This window comes from Caretta caretta, chromosome 9, assembly GCF_965140235.1.
Source record: "Caretta caretta isolate rCarCar2 chromosome 9, rCarCar1.hap1, whole genome shotgun sequence".
NCBI lineage: Eukaryota > Metazoa > Chordata > Testudines > Cheloniidae > Caretta > Caretta caretta.
This window is the reverse complement of record NC_134214.1, coordinates 88,471,788-88,496,783: the sequence shown is the minus strand read 5'-3', so window position 1 is coordinate 88,496,783 and position 24,996 is coordinate 88,471,788. Positions and strand designations below refer to the sequence as shown.

Genomic DNA, 24,996 nt, shown 5'->3' with positions numbered 1-24,996 from the left:
GAAGTGTTTTACTATGCATATACTCATTTATATGAAGACAAAAGCAAAATAACCATGAATTGTATAAGTTTATAGTACATACTGTATTACTGAAACGACAAACGTTTAAATTGCTTTCCTATGGCACTAGTTACATTAAACTACATTTCAAAAGTTATTTTATATTTTGGAATTTCAAGATTTTTATATGACAGAACACACACTTCTCCTCCACTAAGCTGTTTCAGTGATGAAAGGAAGAAAGAAACCTACCCAATACGCAGAATACATCAGCAAGGATGGAGGACATGTCATCTCGAAATTCCTAACCGAAACAAAAAACACAGTAAATGCAGGAATACCACAATGTGTAATTAGAATATTTTAGTCTATTGTTTTAATAAAGAAAGAGTCTTGACAGAAATGTAAATTTAGATCCACTAACATTACTCTTGTTAAATCAATGAACAGGAGTGGTTTAACTATCTATTGTGCCTGATGTGTTTGGAAAAATACAAAAGAAAATATTAATACAATGGAAACCATTATCAAGTGAGCTGAAAAGACTGAAAGAAAGAAAAATCTCAATGACAGTTAAACTCATGTCTGAGGGTATGGCATAAGTTTTAAAAGTGCACTGAATTAGAAATGCTATTATTAAAGGTTGACAAGGCACGCCCATTGTAAATCCCTGTTTTCAAGTGCTTCTACAATTCAGTTTTTGAACTAAGTATTTTATATTATATTATAATATATATATATATATATATATATACTTATTTCAGAGTAACAGCCGTGTTAGTCTGTATTCGCAAAAAGAAAAGGAGTACTTGTGGCACCTTAGAGACTAACCAATTTATTTGAGCATGAGCTTTCGTGAGCTACAGCTCACACATCCGATGAAGTGAGCTGTAGCTCACGAAAGCTCATGCTCAAATAAATTGGTTAGTCTCTAAGGTGCCACAAGTACTCCTTTTCTTTATATATACTTATATTATCTATCTAGTTTTACAACAGGCTACATAAAAAGCACAAATGCAGTCAGTACGAACTAAAATTTCGTACAACTTGTTTATACTGCTCTATATATTATACACTAAAACTTAAGTACAGTACTTATACTCAAATTAATTTATTTTATAACTGTATGGTACAAAAGAGAGAATAAGCAATTGTTCAGTAACAGTGTGCTGTGACTCTTTTGTATTTTTAATGCCTGATTTTGTAAGCAAGTAGTTTTTAAGTGAGGTGAAACTAGTTTTGTGCATTTTTGATTGAATTCCAATTTCCATCCAAATACAGCTGGGCATAGATCCAAAACATTAATATTCTAGTAAATAAGAAATCCATCACTCACCATTTTTAAACATAACAAAGAAGTAAAATCTTATAATCTGATTTAGTGCACATTAGCTATACAATTATACAATATCTAAAAACGTTTTTCTCATGTAGCAAATCCTTCTGGTCAGCAAAAAGAAATACCAAATTTAGCATAAAGGCTGTACTCAGTTGCAAATCAGTATGTTTTACTGGTTACCAACCAGTGAAAATCAATCTCTCTTTAGGAAAATAACTAAAAAGCACAACAGCCAATCAAAATTAAAACTGGTTATCTAAATCAATCCACCTTCCCCCCCCCCCCATAGCCTCAGTCCTGAGGTATTTTTTAATATGTTGGGAATTTAAGTGAGCTCCACATAAATCAGACCTAGCATTAGCTAAAAAGCCCACAACGCTGTTCTATAGCTACCCCAAACACCCACTCCTCCCCCCTGAACATTCTAGTATCTAAACTATTTTCTATAGTAAAAGTACTGATTGTAAAAACTGAAAGGCTTCGCTAGCATTGTGGGTACACAAAAGAACCATAAAGTTAAAAAAGATCCAAACTTCCCAGTCAAGAATAAGTGTGCATTTGAGTACCATAGTCCCCCACGTATGTCTATAAAACATTTGTTTCTCTCTTCAGCTTTTCATCAGATGAACCTCAATATACTTTCCATGAATACCATTTTAACCTAGCCTTGGGAAATTTTCATTCATTACAGTGCACTTCAACAGGAAAGATGTAGCATCACCAACATATCCTTTATGGTGGTCTTGGCACAATAGTTATAATTGTATACAAGTAATATTTTTCATTTCAATGTTTTCATTCCCTTTCTCTTCACAACACATAGTAGACCTTAAACTTATGCTGAAGCTATAAGGTTTTAATAGTCAAAAGTATCACCTTAATTTTTTTTGGGGGGGGGGGGGGGGTTGGGCGGGGAACAAGATGGGCAGAGTATCTGGCATGGAGTTACACTTCCAAGTCCACCTCCCCGAGCAGTAGTAGCTATGTTAGCAGGAGAGCTTGCCCAACTGACACAGCGCTGTCCATCCACACCGGCGCTTAGAATGGTGCAACTTACATCACTCGGGGGATGGCTTTTTCACACCCATGAGCAACTTGAGTTATACTGAACTAAGTGCAATTGTGTACAAGCCCTAGGAGTAAAAGCAGTTTCTTTAGAAGTTTTAAGGGACTACACCTGCAGGGTATGGTGTGTTTCTGCTGGTTTCCCATTTACTCTGGCTTCCATAAGTAATAAGCTAACTAAAATATTAAATAAACCTACAGCAAGTAGTACAAATATATACTTACTATAACATCACTGAGAACATTAGAAGCTTGATCATGCTTTAAGTTTCCCTTGACAACGTGATTTGCAAGCTCATACAGAGCCTGCTGGATATCTGTCATACATAAAACAGACGCATTAGGAACACAAGTGTTAGGTAATCCTTGGTCTAACTTCCAGGGAAAAATCTACAGTGATGCTGCAGACTTGGTGCAGTTAGTAGTCACAGAGAATGTGTTTTTTCCCCACTTCACCCAGAAGATTATTTATTTGTATAAGGCAGTGCTTTGAGGTCCCAATCTGACCTCATGGTACAAGGCACTGTACAAGTACATAGCAAAATATGGTCCTTGCCCTAGAGATTCTATGGAAAGAAGAGTTAAATGCCATAGACTAAAATGGGATGAATTATTACACCAGTCTCATGCACAACAATATGAGCTTCCCTGGATGATGACACATTTGCATAGTGCACATAAATCAGATTATGTCATGACAAAGGAAAAATACTATAATAAACTAAGTTGCAGCTATAAAAATTAATATCCACTTCTCTAGGTGGAAAATTAATAACTGAGAAACACTTTGTCAGGCTGAATTCTTTGTAGAGAGAAAAGTGAGAGAAAAACTTCTATGATTAAATAATGTCACATGCTTCAGAGCATTACATTAAATTGAAAAGTTCTTCACTGCTCCTTGGATCAGAGACTGTGTGTTTGGGGAGAATTATAGAACATTAAATACATGCTTGTTTTGTACACATGGTTCCAACAAGTTAAAAACAGATGGCTACACTATTTTAAATGTATACAGAATTGTCTTTAAAACACCTTATTACAGAGTGAAGAATACATTTATAATAACTGATGTGGCTAAAAGCCAAAACACAAAGGAGGTACATTTTCATTATGCATATAATTATATTATAGACCAGGGGTGGTCAACCGCAGTTCCAAGCCACATGAGGCTCTTTTACAGTTAAAGTATGGCTCACGGAGGCCCCCCGTCCCCCACTCTCCGCCTAGCAGGCTGGGGGGAAGGGGGAAGCTTGGGGCAGCGGGGTTAGGGACTTCTGCCAGAGATGACTGGTACCTGTTGGGGGGGCACAATTTAAACGTCCCTCCTAACAGATTGAGTCATGCCCTCCGAGGCATGCCCCCCACATACCCTCAGCAGTCCCTCCCTGCAGCTCCCAGGTGTTAGCTCCCGGTGGAGAGTCAACAGCAAACACCTGGGAGCTGCAGGGAGGGGCTGTTGCTTTAGCTCACGGGGGACAGGAAGCAGCAAAAGCAGTGGCTCTCCCTGCAGCTCCCAGCTATATGCCATTGCCTCTCACGATGGCTACAGCTCCCAGCTTGCCAGATCCAGCAGCTGCCATGCAGGGTGTGGGCTCTGCGGCACTTGCAACTGATCACGGCAAGCAAACCATGGCAAAAATTGGGGGGTGGAGGGAGGGTGCGTGACCCCATGTGTCCCCCCCACGTATCGCCTCTGGCTTCTGCCCCGAAGGAAGGAGAGCTGTCTCAGGGCTCCAGCCCCGCAGGGTGTACCTGCCGGGACTCGGGGCTTCAGCAGGAGTCTCCTGCACAGCTGAGGCCCCGAGTCCCGGCAGGCACACCCCAGCTCTTGAACTTCTGAAGATTGTCGTATGCGGCTCGGAGGGTCTGTAAATTTAGCCACCGTTGTTATAGGCTATGTCTACACTGCAAGCTAGGGGTGTGATTCCTCTGCTCATTGTCACACTTGTGCAGGCTCTCATTGAGCTACTACCAATATAAATAGCACCGTAGCCACAGTAGCTCTGGTAGTGGCCATGGAGGCACCGCTGAGTTGTACTGAGTACAAACCCACCTGAAACTGGTGCATATATATTTGGTAAAGTTCACCCATGCCTCCATGGCCACAAGCAGTGTTATAGTGTGACTACACTGCTATTTATATTGCGCTAGCTCACTGAGAGTTAGCACAACTATGTGAACACACGCAGGGAAAAATCACACTTCTACCAAGCCATGTACACATAGCTATACAAAACACCCGGATGAAAATAGTAAACATCAACAGTGTGCTCAATGAGTATTTAGATCATGGATCTTTTTGACGTCTATACATTTGGGAATACAAAACTCTAACCTGAAATTACATTAATAGCATGGAATTGTTTAATTTCAGAGTTGGGCAAGAAGGTCTTAATTTTCTTTAATGTAGTATTTCTGATGAAGGAACTCTTATTCTTCAGATCTTAAGCCAATCTCTATTAGAATTCAGGAGGGGACCTAATGTGGGGACAGGTAACCCCAAACCTCCATACTGCAGCAATCTTACATCTTCCTCCGAAATATATGGTACTGGCCAGTCAGAAACAGGATAATGAACTATATGAACCTCAGGTCTGATCCAATATGACAACTCCTATGTTTTTGTCCTCGGCTTTCAATCTGCATTCATTGATTACGCTAATCTTCAAAATAATCAGTTAGTCAAAGTTATTTACCTAACTAGACAGTCAAAGATATTTTTTCCAAGATCAGCTGCAATAGTGAGAAAAGGCAATCTTCTAAATAAATAATGGTATTATTTCAGAAGTAGACGTTTGAGGGGGTTGTTTAAATTTTGGGCAGATATTTAGGATATTTGAAATATATAATTCAGAAGCATTTTATAGTAGGTCAACATATGCTCCAGAAATAATTTTAAAAGTCTGATACCTTAGTCATCAGATGAGACAGAAGCATACTCTACTACACTTACAGACCTTCTGTTCTCAGCTTAAATCTCAACTTATTCTGAGGGAGAAACAGCATCTGGGGCACATGTTAAAGTATAGCAAAAAACTCTTAGGGGCAGAGACTGTCCTATTTGCTTGTATAGCACATACCCCAATGGAACCAGAATCCTTGTCTGGTGTTTCTAGGACACTACAATAATAATAATAATAATACAAATAAATAATTTTAATATAAAAAGGAAGCAGTGGTTGAATTTGATATAGAACTTACTCCGAATTTTAAGAAGTGATCACTGCTGGTAGTAACAATTCACACAAAAATAATATAAATTAATCACAGTTTTATTCTTTTTTTATTGAAAGCATCATTGTTGTATCTAAGCATCTACCAAAAAAAGAAAATGTGAAGTGTTTTGTCTTCATCAAGCTAATGTATTTTCTGAAATAGATAAATATGAGTTCCCCAGAAGATTGTGGGCCTGATTTCCTCTCACTAGTTTTATAACACAAAACACTGATTTAAATGGAGTTATTTCCATTTTACATCATTGTGAGAGCAGAATCAGACCTTTTTATGTTTTAATTGAATGAGAATTGTTCAATTATAAAGACTGCGTAAATTTCAATTTTGTAAATATGTCACCAAATCTAGTAACTTTCTTTAATTGGAAGGAAATATCACAAGTTCTAGAGAGCTTTATAAATTTCAATGAAAGTTTGAATCTCAAGTTTATAAAAGTCAGTACAGGAAGATGACGATTGAAAACAGCTCATTTTTGGGCCATCAGCCTTGTATTAAAACAATGACTTGTACTAAACATATTTGGGAGTTAAAATATATTTTTGCAATTTTACTGATTTAACATTAAATACTTTTTACTTTGCAAAATTAATTATAATCATATTTGTGTTTCACAATAAATAATCCCCTCTGCTTTTATCGTTTCCCAAAGCAACTGTTTTAACAAGATCCCCAGACACCACCTAAATAAAGTAAGCAGCTTTGCAGACTCCATAATATTGAATCTTTCCTTTCAGGGAATCATACAAAGCAAACAAATCCAAAATTCAATTTCTCTTGTTTATGTTGCAAAACTATGCCTTGCTATTTGTCCTTGGACATTTTAATCATTCTAATTCTTAAAGCCCCCCCACCAAAATTGTAAGTACACGCATTTTAGAATGAATGTTAAAACCCTTTTAAAAACTGGAACTTTAGAAACTAAAACCAGCAATATATTTACCCAAGGAAGACAGAATTGGAAACTAAGAACTATAACTCTATAGGAGCAAACTGAACAATATGTTTAAGAGTTTATACTTGCATTATTAAGCAACTACTTCTGTACGTTCCAAGCATTTCTTATTTACCTAATTCCTTGTTAGAATAAAACTCATCTCTCCACAAAACGTAAGTAGTAGGGCTTTGCATATGGAACTTCACAAGGAGCTATGGTAAAGAAGTCCACCTCCCCAACCAAAGACTGGTTGCAGGTCTGCAGAGAGTTCCCTTTGCATACTTCCTATGTGAATGTTTGAGGTTAACTGAATCTGTGTAAATGGATATCCTCCTTGCTTTATGCACTGAGCTCCCCTCCTTATTATGCAGCAATCACCATACATACTGACATTCCATCCAAGCACACACTGAACCCTGATCAATTTCATATATATATATACACACACTCCAAGTATATTGGATAATATCAACTTACCTCTGAAAGTCACATTTTCATGGCTTTTATTTTCACTGAGTGTGCGGCATAATTGCAAACTGAAAAGAGAAATATTCTTTATACAATTTCAGTTTTCAAAATCAGTCATGAAGTTTAGTTATAAAAAGAATTATATAGTACGGTTTGCTGTTCTATATGTATCTAGTTATTTTAGATTATTTTGACAAGCCAAACAAGTTGAAAACCAAAACATAACCTTTATTCAATACTTAAAGCTAAAATTAGGATCTTAATTTAGAAAAGTTACAAATGTAGTAGAACTTCCATACCCTAACTTCTGGATTGCCACACTTTCTCAGCATGACTATCAGAAAACTGAGAAATTAAGGCAATATAAAGACATGAAAGTAGGCAAGGAAGCACTGCCACTTACATATTATCATTAAGAAGTGACATGCAAGTATCTTTCTAGTGGCCATTATTGAACTTTTGCCCAAATGTATGTTTGAAATATTTGTTCACTTTTTAATGCTAAGCATTCACATGATTTCACAGAACATAATCCCAGCAAAGGGGAGGAGTGTGCACACACTACTAAGTAGCTATTTTAATCTTTAAATAAAAATATAAAAAGATAATTATAGGCTGAAGGGTTCTGTCGTCTGGATCAGTGTCTGTTTTATATTGTGCAATTCCCTTATTTTAAAAAATACACAACAGCATTCTAAATAATCTTGTATCCATTTTAAAAACAACAACACTGGATTGTGAAAGAGAAGACCTTATATATTTTAAGTTTCTTTGTTTATTTTTTAAAAATAGCTATCTGTGCACCCAGGTGGGGCTTTGACTTCAAAAGTGCTTCTCAAGGATGCCGGGATCTTCCAGCGTTGTTCTCATTGCAAGATCAGGCCCCAAAGCATAAGAGCAGAGACCTAAAAAATGTGTAAATACCTACATTTATAAAAACGTAGAAGACTGCTCAAATCAGATTTTTTTTAAAGTTTGCAAGAGAACAATTATATTCTTGTAAGGACCACAACTTTAGATATTACAATTCATTTCAGAGTTTCAGAGAATTAAAAATGAATCTCTATATTCTCTCATAAAGATACATAAACTCATAGCAGTACGTTATAATGTAGATTACTTATAAAAATATTAGGCTTCCTTGATATCATAACCAAAATTACATATTAACTCTTCTAAAGAAAGCTCATACAACAATCATAGCCGTCACTCAGGCTGCTTACAACCAATGCACACTGTAAAACATTAAGAAAATGAGCCATTTCAAATGTAAATATAATGTAATAAGCAGGTTCACTGTACAGCTACACTATGGAAGCTTTCTTGCCACATAAAGTGAAGGTATGGCTCAAATTATTATTATTGCTTTTTTACTGTTACAGAAAACACAATAGATTCTCTCTAACATATCACATAACATGGACAGTTCTAGTTCTAAAGTTGGGGCCAAGAAGCTTCTATTTCATTCTATTACTAATGGTGAAGTTTCTTCTATTCATCATTAACCAAGATAAATAGACCTTTAAAAGCATTTACAAAAATCAATATCTCTTCACAAGAACTATTTCAGGCCATCTGATCTCAACCTAGTCTTTCTTCTGAGTCTACTGTGTATTTTCTTAAATATTAAGTGGATTAATTAGTACCCATTACAGTCAGCCTATATGCAGTCATTTCTACTTTCTGCTTAAAATTAACAGCCAAATTAAGTCCCTGATCCTTCAGTGGGATCCACTCAGGCAGACCCTTTGGAGTACATAAAGTCCTTCTGATATCAGTTTTTATAATGGATCAACAAGCTGTGATGTTAATGGAACTCCACTGTGCACTGAAGGGTCCACTTCAGCAGATCTTAATACAAGTTCAAAGGTTTTAAGTTGTCTCTGTACTACAGACAAATATAAACTCCCATCACATACGACAAACTGAAAGGAGACTCAAAATATCAAGAATGCTCTTTCAGCGCATCTTGAAGATCAATCCATTGTTTAAGCTGGCCAAAGAAATCATTAAAGCTACTCTGACACACTACACATTCCTGGATTAGTTTTTTAATTTACGAGAAAACAAAGTTGTCATTGTATAAATTCAATGGGTATATCCACCCAGTACCAAGCAGTGGCGAAACACAAATAAGATACTATGGTATACTTAGAAGGGTTAAGAGACACACATGGACATGCGAACGCGCGCATATAAAAAAAATGACCTCACCGTGAAAAATGTTCAGTTTGGGTCACCTCATTTAAAAAAAACACAGGACTAAAACAAAGTTACAAGTGTGGGAGCTTTCAAGAAGATTAAGAGCAGTTAGTAAGAAAAGAAAAAGAATGACCAGCACTAACTAACCTCTCTCAAAAACAAGTGACACATAAATTAAAAGGCAGAAAATTTTAAATTTTTTTCCAACAGATAACTGGTATGTGAAATTCACTGATGCAAGATACTGATTGCGACAAATAGTTCAAAAATTGTCTAAGAAGGACTAGACATTACAAGTCAGTAAAAGAGCTAATTAAATTAAGTTTATAATAGGGATGTATGAGTTTAACTGGTTAACCAATATGCTTGATTCTTATCGGTTTCTGTTAACGATTAAACTTCGCCCAGGGTCTCAGCTGCCGCCCTGTGCGCCTGGGGTCCCTCCGGGCTGCCAGCCCCACGGCCACCTGGCATCCCAGAGCAGTTGAGGTCCGTCCTGGCTGCCAGCCCCACAGCCAGGATGCTAGGCGGCAGCAGGGACCCCTGGGTGCAGGGGCCGGCAGCGGGGACCCACATAAAACACCTGGGTGCTGCAGCACACCCCACACCCTAATTCCTATGGGAAAATGTTTAACCGTGTAACCAACAGAATTTTAATCGGTTACACAGTTACTGTTTTTACATGTTATTTACATGCTTAGTTTATAAAGTGTACAATTATAAATACTTATAAATAAAGGTTGTGTAGAATTTTTAGGATGGCTGACTGCTTAGACCAGTGGTTCCCAAACTTGTTCCGCAGCAGCCAGTATGTCCCTCGGCCCACGCCACTTCCAGCGGCTCCCATTGGCTTGGAGCAGTGAACCGCGGCCAATGGGAGCCGTGATCAGACGAACCTGCTGACGCGGCAGGTAAACAAACTGGCCCAGCCCGCCAGGGGCTTTCCCTGCACAAGCGATGGAACAAGTTTGGAAATCACTGGCTTAGACTAATAAGTCATATTCTTATTTTAGATCGTAGCCATCTATGGATATGTCTAGAATCTTTATGATCTGTTATTTGAGTATCAATGTCTTACGTCATAACAGTGTTAACTTTAAGATTTAGTATTTTTCATATTGCTTAGAATAGTGTATAGATTGAATTGTCTTAATCTCTTTGTCAATGCTGATGATAGATATTGCATTTTTTAAACTTACAGTAACATGATCCACTCCATGCTCTTTGATACATTTGTCATACTTGTTTATCAAAACAAAGAAAGACTTTTTAAAAAGTACAAAAGATCAGACTAGCTAGAATAATATTTAGAGCTGTTGATTAATCGCAGTAAACTCACGTGATTAACTTAAAAAAATTAATCGTGATTAATCTCACTGTTAAATTTCAATTGGTATTCTATTGTTTATTAAATATTTTTGGATGTTTTTCTACATTTTCAATATATCAATTTCAATTACAACACGGAATACAAAGAGTACAGTGCTTACTTTATATTATTTTTATTAAAATATTTGCACTGTAAAAATGATAAAGAAATAGTATTTTTCAATTCACCTCATACAGGTACTGTAGTACAATCTCTTTATCATGAAAGTGCAAGTTACAAATTTAGAGTTTTTTGTTACAAAACGGCACTCAAAAACAAAACTATGTAAAACTTTAGACCCTACAAGTCCACTCAGCCCTACTTCTTGTTCAGCCAATCGCTAAGAGAAACAAGTTTGTTTACATTTAGGGGAGATAGTGCTTCTTAACTACAATGTCACCTGAAAGTGAGAACAGGCGTTCGCATGGCACCGATGTAGCTGGTGTCGCAACCTATTTACATGCGAGATGCACTAAAGATTCATATGCCTCTTCATGCTCTGGCCATCGTTCCAGAGGACATGCTTCCGTGCTGATGACGCTTGTTAAAAAAATAATGTGTTAATTAAATTTGTGACCAAACTCCTTGTGGGAGAATTGTATGTCTCCTGCTCTCTTTTATTTGCATTCTGCCATATATTTCAAGTTATAGCAGTCTCAGATGATGATCCAGCACACGTTGTTCATTTAAGAACACTTTCACTGCAAATTTGACAAAATGCAAAAAAGATACCAATGTGAAATTTCTAAAGATAGCTAAGCATTCGACCCAAGATTTAAGAATCTGAAGTGCCCTCCAAAATCTGAGAGGGATAAGGTGTTGAGCATGCTTTCTGATGTCTTAAAAGAGCAACACTCTGATGCGGAAACTATAGAACCCAAACCACCAAAAAAGAAAATCAACCTTCTGTTGGTTGCATCTGACTCAGATGATAAAAACGAACATTTGTTGGTCCTCACTGCTTTGGACCGTTATCAAACAGAACCCTCCATCAGCATGGACACATGTCCTCTGAAATGGTGGCTGAAGCATCAAGGTACACACGACTCTTTAACAAATCTGCCATGTAAATATCTTGAGATGCTGGCTACAACTGTGCCATTCAAACGCCTGTTCTCACTTTCAGGTGACACTATAAACAAGAAGCGGGCAGCATTATCTTTTGCAAATGTAAACAAACTTGTCTGTCTGAGCGACTGGATGAACAAGAAGTAGGACTAATTGGACTTGTAAGTTCTAAAGTTTTACATTGTTTTATTTTTTAATACAGGGGAGTTTTGTACATAATTCTACATTTGTAAGTTCAACTTTCATGGTAAAGAGATTGCACTACAATACTTGTATTAGGTGAATTGAAAAATACTATTTATTTTCTTTTTTACAATGGAAATTTTTGTAATCAAAAATAAATATAAAGTGTGCACAGTACAGTTTGTATTCTGTGTTGTAACTGAATATATTTGAAAATGTAGAAAACATCCAAAAATATTTAAATAAATTGTACTCTATTATTAACAGCATGATTACTCATGATTGATTTTTTTAATCGCTTGACAGCCCTAATAATATTACAAAAACCATCAACTCTCATGCTTCAGAGCATAACTTGATCACCACACTTTTATACAGTATTATATAGGAGCAATATATAGTGGGCTGTTTATTTCTGCCTTTTGAGCATCCAGAACTGGTCACAGTCAAGAATCAAAATACTAAACAAGACAAAGTATTTGGTCTGTTTCATTAGGGCAATTCCCAACTTGTAAAATGATGCTGAAGTATAGATAACTAATAACTTTGCCAACATACCATTTTTCAGACTGTGATCTTGCTGGATCTCATAAGCTACCTTACATTACCAGCAATTAATGAATTTTCCTCTATTTCCTCACCTTTTCTTCCTACTCAGCATAGATTGTTCCCCAGACAATTCCTTGTTCTTATTTGAGTGAAAGCTGAAATTTTGCTTCTGTTTTGCCCAGCCCCACCATGCTTGAAGACTAAACACTGGCTTGAGAATAGGAGCTTACCCCCAATGAAAAAGATGGGTAAAACAAGTTTTGCTAACATTTGTCACTTAGCTTTAGTTGCTAGAATTACAGGTGTTGTCCTTCTGCATCTCATCCCCTTCCCACAGTTTATGAACTTAATCAGTCATGCTATATATTTAATTTAGACTGCAAGCTCTTTAGAGCCGGAATCATGTCCTAGGTCTCCTGCAAAGCACCTAGCACCCTTTCTAAGCTTCTAATTCTTCACTTCTAGAACTGTTATAAAATATTTTTGAAGCATTTCATTTCAGTATCTAAACTAAATGTAAAATGCAATCAATAATTGCTTTTTTTTATTAACAGAGGGACTGGTCAGTGTTTCAGAATAAAAATTCTAGCAAAATTGCTCAGTATGTACTCCCAAGGAAACCAGAATTTTGGTCCACAAGAAATCTTCTGGAATGTTTGATAAAGATATAGTTCTTCACTTTTAAAAGATTTAAACTGGTAACACTGTGATAAGCCATCATGAATGGACCAAAATCATTTTATATTCTGTTTTGTTTTTTAAAATCATGGCTTCAAAGGCGAGGGTAGAATACTTTTGTGTAACACATTTCTAAGATAGTCTGTCTCTTTGTTAGAAAATGGTTTAGCTGATCTGTTTGAATCCTATAATAGCCAAAGAATAAGCTAATCCACCCCTTCTAAACTGCTGCAAATTTGCTTTTATAGCACTACAGAGTCTTCAAACAACGCACATATCTTTACACAATCAACTATGAAATATCTCTCAACATTAACTTTGTATTACCCAACTATCATAAGCAGGTTTTTAAAAATTAATCATATTGAACCAAAATTCGTAAACTGTGGCTAATATATGGTCTCTATACTTATTCACTATCTTTCAAGTTTATTGTGAAATCAGTTGTCAACACAGAATCCTAAACAGGGAAAGTTAAAAAGGAGTTTGAACTTTAGCTTCTTTATAGGCCCATCTACACTGCAGTTACTACTTGTCAGGGGACCCTATTACCATACAGCTGTTTCTTTATTTGGTCGTAATATAGTTTAGTTTTTAGTATAGACAAAAACATATTTAAGCCACGGTCACATCAAGCCTATATATAGCATGACACAAGGGCACTGACAACAGGGCTATTCCTCTCCTTCCACTACAAAATGGAAGAGATCAAGAGAAGAACGGTGGTGTTTGCAGAGGGTGTCCACATTCGCCATTCACCTCACCACCCCTTCCCCTCATCCAGCTTTTAAGAGGACTGTAAAGCTTTGCCAATTTGAGGAAGGGAAATTAATGATGCTGTGGATACTATAATGTCTCCCTGAAATTCACCACAAAATATTCTATGCTTAAAATTTAACTTTGAAAGCTTCATCACTTTTAATAAAAGGCAGAGAGATAGAAGTTTTAAAAGAACCCTTCCGATTAATCTAAAATATTAAAAAAAACCTTCATCCCAAGTAACAAGTCAACGTTAAATTGAGGAGATTGTGAATTTCAAGTCAAACCTCCTGATCAAAGGCAACCCCAACACATAGTGGGCAATACAAGCAGGTAACCTGCCAAGGTGGAGATCTCTTAGGACTAGTATCTAGGGGATGCTGACAAGGCAGCTCTTTTCTCTGTCAAGCCTAGTGGACCCAGATGGATTGGGGAGGGCTGAGTGGACCTCTCCTGGCACACACAAAGGCCCCCGCGCAGGAGCACAAGGGAGGAACCATCCATCGCAGCGACCACCCTGGGCTGGATCGGGGAAGAGACGTGAGCATTAAATCCCTCGGATCGAAGGATTTCGAGGCTGGGGCCTTGCCAGGGAAGCTCAGCACTGGGGCGCCTGACGCTTCGGCACTGGCGAAGACAGGCGAACTCGGGAGCCTTGGGCTCAGCCCCGCGGGCGGAGGGACTGGGGGCGAACGGGAGCCAACGCTCGGGGCAGCTTAGCCCAAGGACAGAAAGGGGCGCTTGGGACTCGTACACCCCAGAGCCCAGCGAGCTGGGCCGAGAGAGGGGGGCGTTAGTGAGGGTGAAAGGGCACAGACCCGGTAGCGGGAGCTCAGCCCTTCGGGGTACGGTGTGGCGAACGCAGCCCGGAGCCCTGCCCTCTACCCCCTCTCCGTTCCCAGCTCCCGGCCCCTCCGCCCGACCGGGCCCCAGGCTCCGGCCGGCGGGCCCCAGGCTCCGGCTCCAGCGCCCGGGCCCCTCCGCGCCCCTCCCGCGCGGCCCCACACTCACAACTCGCTCTTGCCCGATTTCTCCCAGTTCTTTATCCACTCGGCAGGGAGCGCCCCCGCCGCCGCCATCTTCCCCGTGTGGCGCCGAGAGCCCGGATGGGGGAGCGACGGCCCCGGGTCAGAGGGGACGGGCCGGCCCGCCAGGCATGACGGGAAACGGGCCCGGGGCAGCCTGGGAGAAGAACGCGCCCCCCTCCCCCCTCCGAGCCGCGGCAGAACGCGCCGGAGCCCGCCTCGCCTCGCCTCAGCGTGCGGCTGCCGAGCCACAGCACCGCCGCCTGCCCGCAAACCTCCCCGGCCGGGCACCGCCGGACCTAGCGAGTCCCAACCCCCCCCGCCAGATACTCCGGCAACCCCGGGCCCCCAGCAACCCCCCATCAAAGACATCGGTAGCACCGAACGCCTAGCAGCCCCCAAATACACCGGTAACCTCTGGCCCCCAGCGCTCTCCCCCCGTACGCCAGTGACACCCTGCCCCCCCCATACACTAACATCACTGGGCCCCAGCAACCCCCCCAACTACATCCAGCCCCCTGCAGTCCGCCCACTGAATGCAGGGGTAAAACCAGACCCCTTGTAATTCCCCTTCTAAATACACCCGGCCCGCAGCAAGTGTCCCAAATACATTGGGCCCCCAACAATCCCCCCCCAATACATTGGGCCCCCTGCTATCCACGCACTGAAGGTCCTTGCAACACTCCCCAAATACCCATGGGCCCCCTGCAACCTTCCCTCAAAGACACCAGTAAACCTGGGACTTCACCAGTCTCCCCCAAATACACCAAGTCCCCTGCAGCCCACCCACCAAATACATCGCAATATACCAGGCCTCCATCAACATCCCCAAATACACCGGGTCCTAAGTCGCTGCCCACCCCACCAAATAGCAGGCCTGCAGCAAATCCCCTCTCACAGTGATAACCCCCATTCTCCAGCAACTGCCCCTCCCCAATGTATTGCAAACACTGGATGCCCAGCAACTCCACCAAATAAGCCACAAACACTGGGCTTCCAACAATCCCACAGTGGTAGCGCTGAGTCTGTAGCAACTTCCCGCTCATCTCTCCCTCAGACATCCCCATATCCCCTAGACTGACATCCATGCATATGCCTGTGACTTTACAAACTGACTAAAATAAATTTATGCTTAGATATTTAGCGAAAGGGCATCAATATGACTATCTAATTCTGTAGCTCTGTTCCACACATTTGTAACGGTAATGTTAATTTGTATAGCTTTTAATGATGCAGTTGCAGTCAAGCGATCCGAGGGCTTGATGATGGTGTGGATTGCACCCTCAGCAAGTTTGCAGATGACACTAAAATGGAAGGAGAGGTAGATACGCTGGAGGGTAGGGATAGGATACAGAGGGACCTAGACAAATTAGAGGATTGAGCTAAAAGAAATCTGATGAGGTTCAACAAGGACAAGTGCAGAGTCCTGCACTTACGATGGAAAAATCCCATGCACCGCTACAGACTAGGGACCGAATGGCTAGGCAGCAGTTCTGCAGAAAAGGACCTAGGGGTTACAGTGGATGAGAAGCTGGATATGAGTCAACAGTGTGCCCTTGTTGCCAAGAAGGCTAACGGCATTTTGGGATGTATAAGCAAGGGCATTGGCAGCAGATCGAGGGACGTGATCGTTCCCCTCTATTCGACATTGGTGAGGCCTCATCTGGAGTACTGTGTCCAGTTTTGGGCCGCACACTACAAGAAGGATGTGGAAAAATTGGAAAACATCCAGCGGAGGGCAACAAAAATGATTAGGGGTCTGGAACACATGACTTATGAGGAGAGGCTGAGGGAACTGGGATTGTTTAGTCTACGGAAGAGAAGAATGAGGGGGGATTTGATAGCTGCTTTCAACTACCTGAAAGGGGGTTCCAAAGAGGATGGATCTAGACTGTTGTCAGTGGTAGCAGATGACAGAACAAGGAGTAATGGTCTCAAGTTGCAGTGGGGGAGGTTTAGGTTGGGTATCAGGAAAAACTTCTTTACTAGGAGGGTGGTGAAACACTGGAATGCTTTACCTAGGGAGGTGGTGGAATCTCCTTCCTTAGAAGTTTTTAAGGTCAGGCTTGACAAAGCCCTGGCTGGGATGATTTAGTTGGGGATTGGTCCTGCTTTGAGCAGGGGGTTGGACTATATGACCTCCTGAGGTCCCTTCCAACCCTGATATTCTATGATTCTATGAAAAACTAGTTTGCTTGTGTTAAAAACTATTTGATCCATATTTGTCATACCAATAGTTTGATAGCTATATTCTAAATCTATTGGAAAGAAAGAGTGGTCTCTTTATTTCTTAAATCTTAGGGCAAGTCTACACTACAAAATTAAGTTATGTCAACATAGAGCCACTGCAGTAATTAAATCAGTCTTTCATGTCTATATTACACCCCTGTCGGTGGTGCATGTCCTCACCAAGAGTGCTTCCACCAATGTAACTGTCAGTGTGGGGAATTTTGGGGCACTGACAGCTGGAGCCCCTCTGCGCTGGGCTGACAGCCCAAGCCCTGCTGTGCTGTCAGTCCCAGGCAGCAGAGCTCTAGTTGTCAGCCCTGGGCAGTAGGGCTCTGGCTGTTAGGCAGCAAAAGGTGTTGTAAGCACTGCATCAACCTTAATATATTGACCTAAGTACTACGCCTCTCACAGAGGTGGAGTTACTAAGTCGAGGTAGTGGGCTACTTACATCGGTGGGAGCTTACAGAATTATGTCGACTTAAGTCGTTTATGTCATCCTAACTATAGTGTAGACCAGGCTTTATTCTCACAATTCAGACTTTAACATTTGAAGATTCAAGGATCTTTATTTTTTCTTTTTAAGCAAATGAATGAAGAGAAAAAGTGGACATTATATTTAACTTTTTTTTTTTCAGAACGGCCAAAACATTTATACAAGATCTAAAAATACATAAACACTTTACTAATATTGTCCTTCTATGTAAGCAAAGTGCAGTGTGCCCCAATTTACCAGTTGTATCTTAACCCACCACTCCTGTAAACAGCACAGCACTTGTGAGCACTTACAATAAAGCTAAGTAAGGTTCATTAAAGTAAGAATAAAGATTTAACAGGAAATAAGAGAGAGTGGTGGAAACAAGTGATTACAATACAAAACAAAATCATAGAAAACAAACCAGAGTCTACACTTATCAATAGTTACCTTTCCTATCTAATAAAGTAGATTTCCTCTGCAAATTCAGTCCATTGCAGACCTAGATGGTTTTTCAGTAAACAGGATCCAAACGTTCATACAATCATAGAAATGTAGGGCTGGAAGGGACCTCGAGAAGTCATCTAGTTCAGTATGCTGCGCTGAGGCAGGACCAAGTAAACCTAGACCATCCCTGACAGGTGTTTATCCAATCTGTTCTTAAAAATCTTCAATGATGGCGATTCCACAACCTCCCTTAGAAGCGTATTCCAGATCTTAACTATTCTTATAAAGTTTTTCCTAATATCTAACCTATATCTCCCTTGCTGTACGTTAAGCCCCTTACTTCTTGTCCTATCTTCAGTGCACATGGAGAACAATTGATCACTGTCTTCTTTATAAAATATTTGGAGACTGTAATCAAGTTCCTCCTCAGTCTTCTTTTTTCAAAACTAAACATGCCCAGTTTCTTTAACCCTTCCTCATGTTAGGTTTTCTAAACCTTTTATTGTATTTGTTGCTCTCCTCTGGGCTCTCTTCGATTTGTCCCCATCTTTCCTAAATTGGAACAGAATTGGACACAATACTCCAGCTGAAGCCTCGCCAGTCCCGAAGAGAGTGGGACAATTACCTCCTATGGCTTATATACAACATTTCTGTTAATACATCCCAGAATTATATTAGACATTTTGCAGCTCCATCACATTGTTGATTCATATTTAATTTGTGATCCACTATCACCCCCTCAGATCCTTTTCAGTAGTATTACCATCTAGCCAGTTATTTCCCATTTTGTAGTTGTACATTAGATTTTTCCTTCCTAAGTTAAGTACTTTGCATTTGTCTTTACTGAATTTCAGCTTGTTGAATTAAAATCAATTCTCCAATTTGTCAAGGTTGTTTTTAATTCTAATCCTGTCCTCCAAACCACTTGCAACCCCTCCCAGTTTGATGTCATTTCCAAATTTTATAAGCATACTATCTACTCCATTATCCAAGTTATTAATGAAAATATTGAATAGTACCAAACCCAGGACTGACCCCTGTGGAATCAGTTTGACATTGAACCAATGATAACTACTCTTTGCGTATGGACTTTAAATAAGCTTTTCGCCCACCTTATAGTAATTTCATTTAGAGCACATTTCCCTAGTGTGCTTATGAGAATCTCATGTGGGACTTTGTCAAAAGTCTTACTAAAATCAAGATATATCGTATCTACTGCTTCCTCCTAACCCACTAAAACAATAACCCTATCAAAGAAGGAAATTAGGTTGGTTTGGCATGATTTGCTTTTGACAAATCCACACTGGCCATTCCTTATTACCCTATTATGTTCCAAGTGCTTACACATTTGATCGTCATGAAAGCATCCTTCCTCCCCAAGGAGTTTCCTTAGTGAATGGATGCAGGGTGTCTTTTCCTACCCTCTGCTATACTGAAAATAGTCTTTTATTTCTATTTACAGCCAGGGCAAAGCTCTGTCTGTTCCAATATTCCTTTTTCACCTCTAAGAGGTTTTAATTGTTTAGTGGTGCCTTTGATGGCTTTCCGTTGATAGTTTTGGAAAGGAGCAAAGCTGTTAAATTGAGCCTTGCGTTACCTCACTGGCTGATTAGGAAGGAATGACAACTCCCTCTTGCTTGGATGGGCCATCCCCAATGCCCATTACCTGTTGGTGATTAATTTCTACTCCAGCTTACTTTCAATATATATAGATTGTTCCTTAAATATTTCACAATGATTATGAGTCTTGACAAGTTATGAGCTAGCTGTAGACATCTCACATGATATCCCTGTTGGATAAATACCCTGCAAAATATATATCTGGTATAATGAGTGTGTCAGGTCTGAAGTGAGAGCTGTTTAAAGGAACAGGGGACTCTTTGCCTATGGGTCTTTGTGTCAGAGACCCATACCCCTAGGCAAGTCCGCAGGCCCAGGTCCTGAAAGGTTTATGGTGCAAATCAGGAGGCTTTGTGTGTGGATGCTAGGGGGCATTGGGCTTAAATCTCAGTCTGAACCCGGATTTACTATGCAGCGTAGACACATCCCCGAAGCCAGGAGGAAGTGCTTGGGAAGCAGCTGCCCTCTGACAGGAACCATTTCTCTGAACAGACACTTAAACAAAATATCTTAAAGATAAGATATTATTTCTACAGGACTGAACAGTTTTTATATAGCGTGTTCTTTCACAAACACCCTGCCAAACACAACTCAATCTCCTCTATTTTCCTCTTCAGTTCAGCCCTTCCCTTGGTCTGTCCTGTCTATATAGTTAATGTAATCCTTGATTGATTTTCCTGCTTCTGCTCCTCCTCTTCCATCTCCTTTGTCTACAGATCTGTTTCTCACCCTTCTTAAATATTGCCTATATAGATCATGTACCTGTGCTCAGATCCTTATCTGTAATTTCATCTACACTCTGACCATTGCATTTCCCTTTTCTACGGTGTTCCCAGCTCTCAGCTCTCCAGTCTTTAAAATGTGCTGAATGCCTCTGCCCATCTCCACACACATTTTAAGAAATATAACCACATCACCCTCTCCTCAAAAAAATTTGGCTCCTTTCACTTACAAATCCAGTTTTAACATGTTCCCTTTCTTTGAAAAACTTCACTAATATTTGCTCCAGCCTCTTTCAGGGACCTTTCTCTTTGGTTTCCTTCCCACTCTCTCTGTTTATCTGACACCAGCATCCCACTACCCCTTCACATAATCTCAGCACTGCTGGTATAAAGGTCAACTCTTCCACAGCTCCTTCTATCTGGAAGAGCCTTCCTGTACTCTGCATAGTCACATCAGATTTCTCCATCGCCTATGTGACACAGAGGCTCCTTTGAAAACGGTCCACTGTTCTTTGCAAACAACTCTTACCTCAGACCTGACAAACTCACTATACCAAAAACATAAGAATGGCCCTACTGGGTCAGACCAAAGGTCCATCTAGCCCAGTATCCTGTCTTCCGACAGTGGCCAGTGTCAGATGCTCCAGAGGGAATGAACAGAACAGGTAATCATCAAGTGATCCATCCGTGTCACTCATTCCCAGCTTCTGGCAAAATATCTCGCAGAATATTTATCCGTAAAGAGTAATGTGTAAGGTATCTCCAGAAATCTTGTAATTTATCAAGATTTATAATCATTGTGAGATGTATGCATGGGTAATGTTTAAGGAATAATGTATTTACATTGTATATATAAAGTATGCTTTATAAATTTGGAGTAAAAGTTAGTCACCAGGGGATAAAATATCTTGGAGATGGTCCATTTAAGCAGGAGGGAGTTGTCACCCTCCCCTGGCTAGCCAGTGATGTGAGAGGCTCAGTTATCTAGCCTTGATCCATCCCAAGACTTTCAGTGAAAAACTAGCAGAGACAAATGCAATCAGTCAAAACCACTTGGGCATAACAAAGACATTATAACAGACAGAGAATCGTTCCGCCTATGAATAAAGACAAAAGACTGTTTCAGAATAACACAAGGTGGGGAAAGGCACCCTGTATCCTTTTTCTGAAGAGATATCCTCTGCAGCCGGGGTGTTCTCATGAAAAATTGGATCCTGAGTCCTGTGAAGCCAGCCAGCTCTGCAACAGACTGAACCTACTTATTGAGCTTTGTATTGTTTTGTAGCTATTTGTTTCCATCACTCTCTCTTGTTTCTAGTAGAATCTCTAACCTTTCTTAAATAACCCTTCATTTGTTTTATTACAAGTGCTAAGTGTTATACAGGAGCAGGGGATTTAAGGTAAAGTGGTAAACTGGGGTACACTGCTCCTTTGGGGTAGATGATCTGGGGTTTCAGTGAGTGACCCAGTGTCAGAGGCTGGTTATCATAGGGGATTACTTCAAAGGGACTTGGGGATTTGGGTGCACCTACTGGTAACCTGACACCCTGCTAGGCATAGGCAAGATTGACTCATGTTAGAGGCAGAGGGTAACATGGTAATTCAAAGGTACCTTGAGAACCATCATGGCCTACACATCTTAATTTTTCCCACTCTCTTCTACTATTCATTACCTCTGCAACTGTATTGTATTATTCTATAAAGCATTTTGAGATGCATTTTTTGTGAAATGTTCTACTCAGTAAAGATGTACAGCACATGGTCCTTTAGATGTAGATACTCAGATATTTTAATATGTCAAAATTTACTAGCAAAGCAAAATGTTTAATATAGAATAATGCACCAAGTACATCTTGGCATAAATATATTATGGACACAAAAATCATCCTCTCATCCCAGCAGTCACACTCATATTTAATTTTGTTTTTTACTTGCTCGTGTGGTGCACAGCTGTGGCAGTAGGAACTATCATTGGTTGAAGTATGACACACTACTGAGTTCAAAGGAAGCTTTGTATTTTTGTCCTACACAGGAGCTTTTATAGTTAATTCCGCATTTCCTGATGAAGCATTTGTGTGCTTAAAGGAGATGTCATGGGCACCCTAGGACTCACATAAATGAATCAAAGACCCTGGTTAAGTAATAGGAATCTTTCATCCAAAATTAACAGAAATATTTCCATTTCAATAAAAAACACTTATTCTCTTCAGAAAAATTAAAACCAGAACGGTTAGATTTTTGATGCCTTCTGATATTTTTTTTAAAAAGGAGGACTTGTGGCACCTTAGAGACTAACAAATTTATTTGAGCATAAGCTTTCGTGAGCTACAGCTTACTTCATCGGATGCATATTTTTAGAAATTGACCTTTAGCTTCCTAAATATTTGGATAAAATTAAACACCGACGAGAGAGAAAAACCTTGATTCTGGTAGAAGGCCACAGAATGCCATATTGCAGTTTTGTGTCACCTACTGTGCTTCCCTCCTATGTTCTATGAATAATGAAACAAACTGAATATTCTCTGTTGACTACAGTAAAAACATAAATAAATAAAAGTTCTTAGTTAGGCACTATGGTGACACTTGGATAAGAGTAGGAAACTGTTTAGTTTAAAACTTTGCAATACATTTCCTTATTAAAATCTATGCCTTACAGACAAAGATATATTATCCAAACCTCAGCTGCTAGGATCCAGGGTTACTGCTATCATATATCATCCAGCAAAGAAATAGGATGAACAATAGAAAATTGATGTTCTTGTGCTAGTTCATTTTATGAACAGAATAAGTATTTATTCTTGATTTACTGAACTGATGTTGATGTTGTAGCAGGATGCAGGGACCGTACCTTGTCTCCAGTGAACAAGGGGAAACAGCAGCAGAGTTTTTTTCCTTCCCTTGTACAGATGTTCAGGAGAAAGGCTACAAGAGTGGTCATTCCATTAGCTCACAATCATAGTTATATGAAGAATAGTGAAAATAGAGAAAGCTTCTTCATTTTCCCATCAAAATTGTCTCGATGTGGCCAATACTGTCTGTAAAGGTATATATGGAATCTTTAACGTTGGTGAGTACAGACTATTGCTATGAAGCTGACCAAATGAAGGAGAGTCACTCCCAGGCAAATGATTACCAAATACTTCTTGTCATACTTTTTTTGTCATACTCAACCCCTATATCTCATCCTAGCTTTAGTGGCTCCAGAACTGGCAACCCATCTATGTAACCTTGTGGTATAGTCATTTACTAAAAAAAAAAAACACATTAACATGAGTTATTCGTTTATCACCAAACGCAGATGGGGGCAGGGGGCAATGCTAAATTTGTGCCAGGGCTGAGCCCCGACACGTCTAGGCTTCGTAGTTTAGCCCCAGCACCTCTGGCCTTGCTGCATCTGTTATGAATGTAAAAATTTGCTTGATTCCTGGCACCTCTTTCATTACAAATTAAGCACTGGGCTGGGGAGGGATTTAGAATCTACCACATGAAGGGACTGGGATATGCAAATATCCTCTGCCTGGAAAGCCCTCCCAGACTCCTAATAGAGCTAGGAATTTATTGATAAACCCCAGACTGTTATACAGAGTACCCACAATACTGAATATAGCAACAAGAAGAATTACTGCATGTTTCTCAAGTTCTCCCACCAGTGGGACCAAATGACAGATCTGATACGTTGGAACATCAGGAAACACCAGATTAATAGTCTTTACCTTTCCTCAGGGTTTTGCAGTTTTAAGACACAGTTACCACAGCTAACAATTCTTCAGGCTTCCAAATTTCCACAAAGCCCCAGTCCCATAATTTAATATGTAATTTATCCCACTGCACAGAATTATGTTTACGCTATGGAATATAACTGTCCATGTTTTGTAAATAAATGTAGCTGGTGTACCCTAACATCGCATCAAGCAGGGATATCAAAGATCAGAAGGCTGGATCCAGCCTGCATGCCGTATCTATGTGGCCTGTATGACATGCTTAAGTTGTGCAGAAGCTAACTTTTTTTTTTTTAGAGTAAGGTTCTCTCCCTCTTGTCTGCGACTGCAGCTATAACACTCCAAACCCGAACCAAGTGTAAACTCATGTCATGATGTCTGAGTCTGCAGACAGCCTGAAACAATGTCTCAGGGTGATGAACTCTCTTGTCCCCTATTAAGATTTTCAGAGTGCCAGATCTAAAGCCCAGTGATCATACTTCAGTGTCAACATTAACAGTTCCAGCAGATTTAACAAAAAAGAGGCAAAGCTCCTGGGAGGTGGAATTAATAGAACAATTCAGCTCATGCTCAGGAAATAAAATTAATTTGATCAAATCAGAAACCTTACTTTGCTGTGGAATGAACTATAAAATAGCTTCACAATTCCCCTTTCAGATTGCTTCTGATTGGATAAAATATTATTAACCAGAGGCGACGCATAACTGTTGATAGGGGGAGGGACAAATTTAAAGGTTTGGCCACACACACCCCCAACAGTTCAAGTCATGCCCCCATCAGGCAGACCATCCACCCTTACACACAGTCTCCCCTCCCAGAAAGCAGCAGCCCCTCCCTGCAGTGCCCAGCTGTTGCCTCTCCCTTTGGGGCACAGATTGCAGTTCACCGGGACTCCAAGGTCACCTGACTGGCTT

The 24,996-nt window shown here is 40.0% G+C and overlaps 1 protein-coding gene across 2 annotated transcripts in view; it reads right to left on the bottom strand.

Moving 5' to 3' along the window:
* Window positions 1-14,984, bottom strand: part of THOC2 (THO complex subunit 2) — a 110,125-nt gene extending 95,141 nt beyond the window's left edge. For both annotated transcript variants that reach the window (XM_048863133.2, XM_048863134.2), the window contains exons 1-4: window positions 14,860-14,984; window positions 7,050-7,108; window positions 2,630-2,721; window positions 253-304 (exon numbers count right to left, since the gene is read on the bottom strand). In XM_048863133.2, the coding sequence (XP_048719090.2) occupies window positions 253-304; window positions 2,630-2,721; window positions 7,050-7,108; window positions 14,860-14,927 (271 nt within the window). In that variant the 5' untranslated portion in view covers window positions 14,928-14,984. The remainder of the gene's footprint in view (window positions 1-252; window positions 305-2,629; window positions 2,722-7,049; window positions 7,109-14,859) is intronic.
* Between the last annotated feature and the right edge of the window lie 10,012 nt (window positions 14,985-24,996).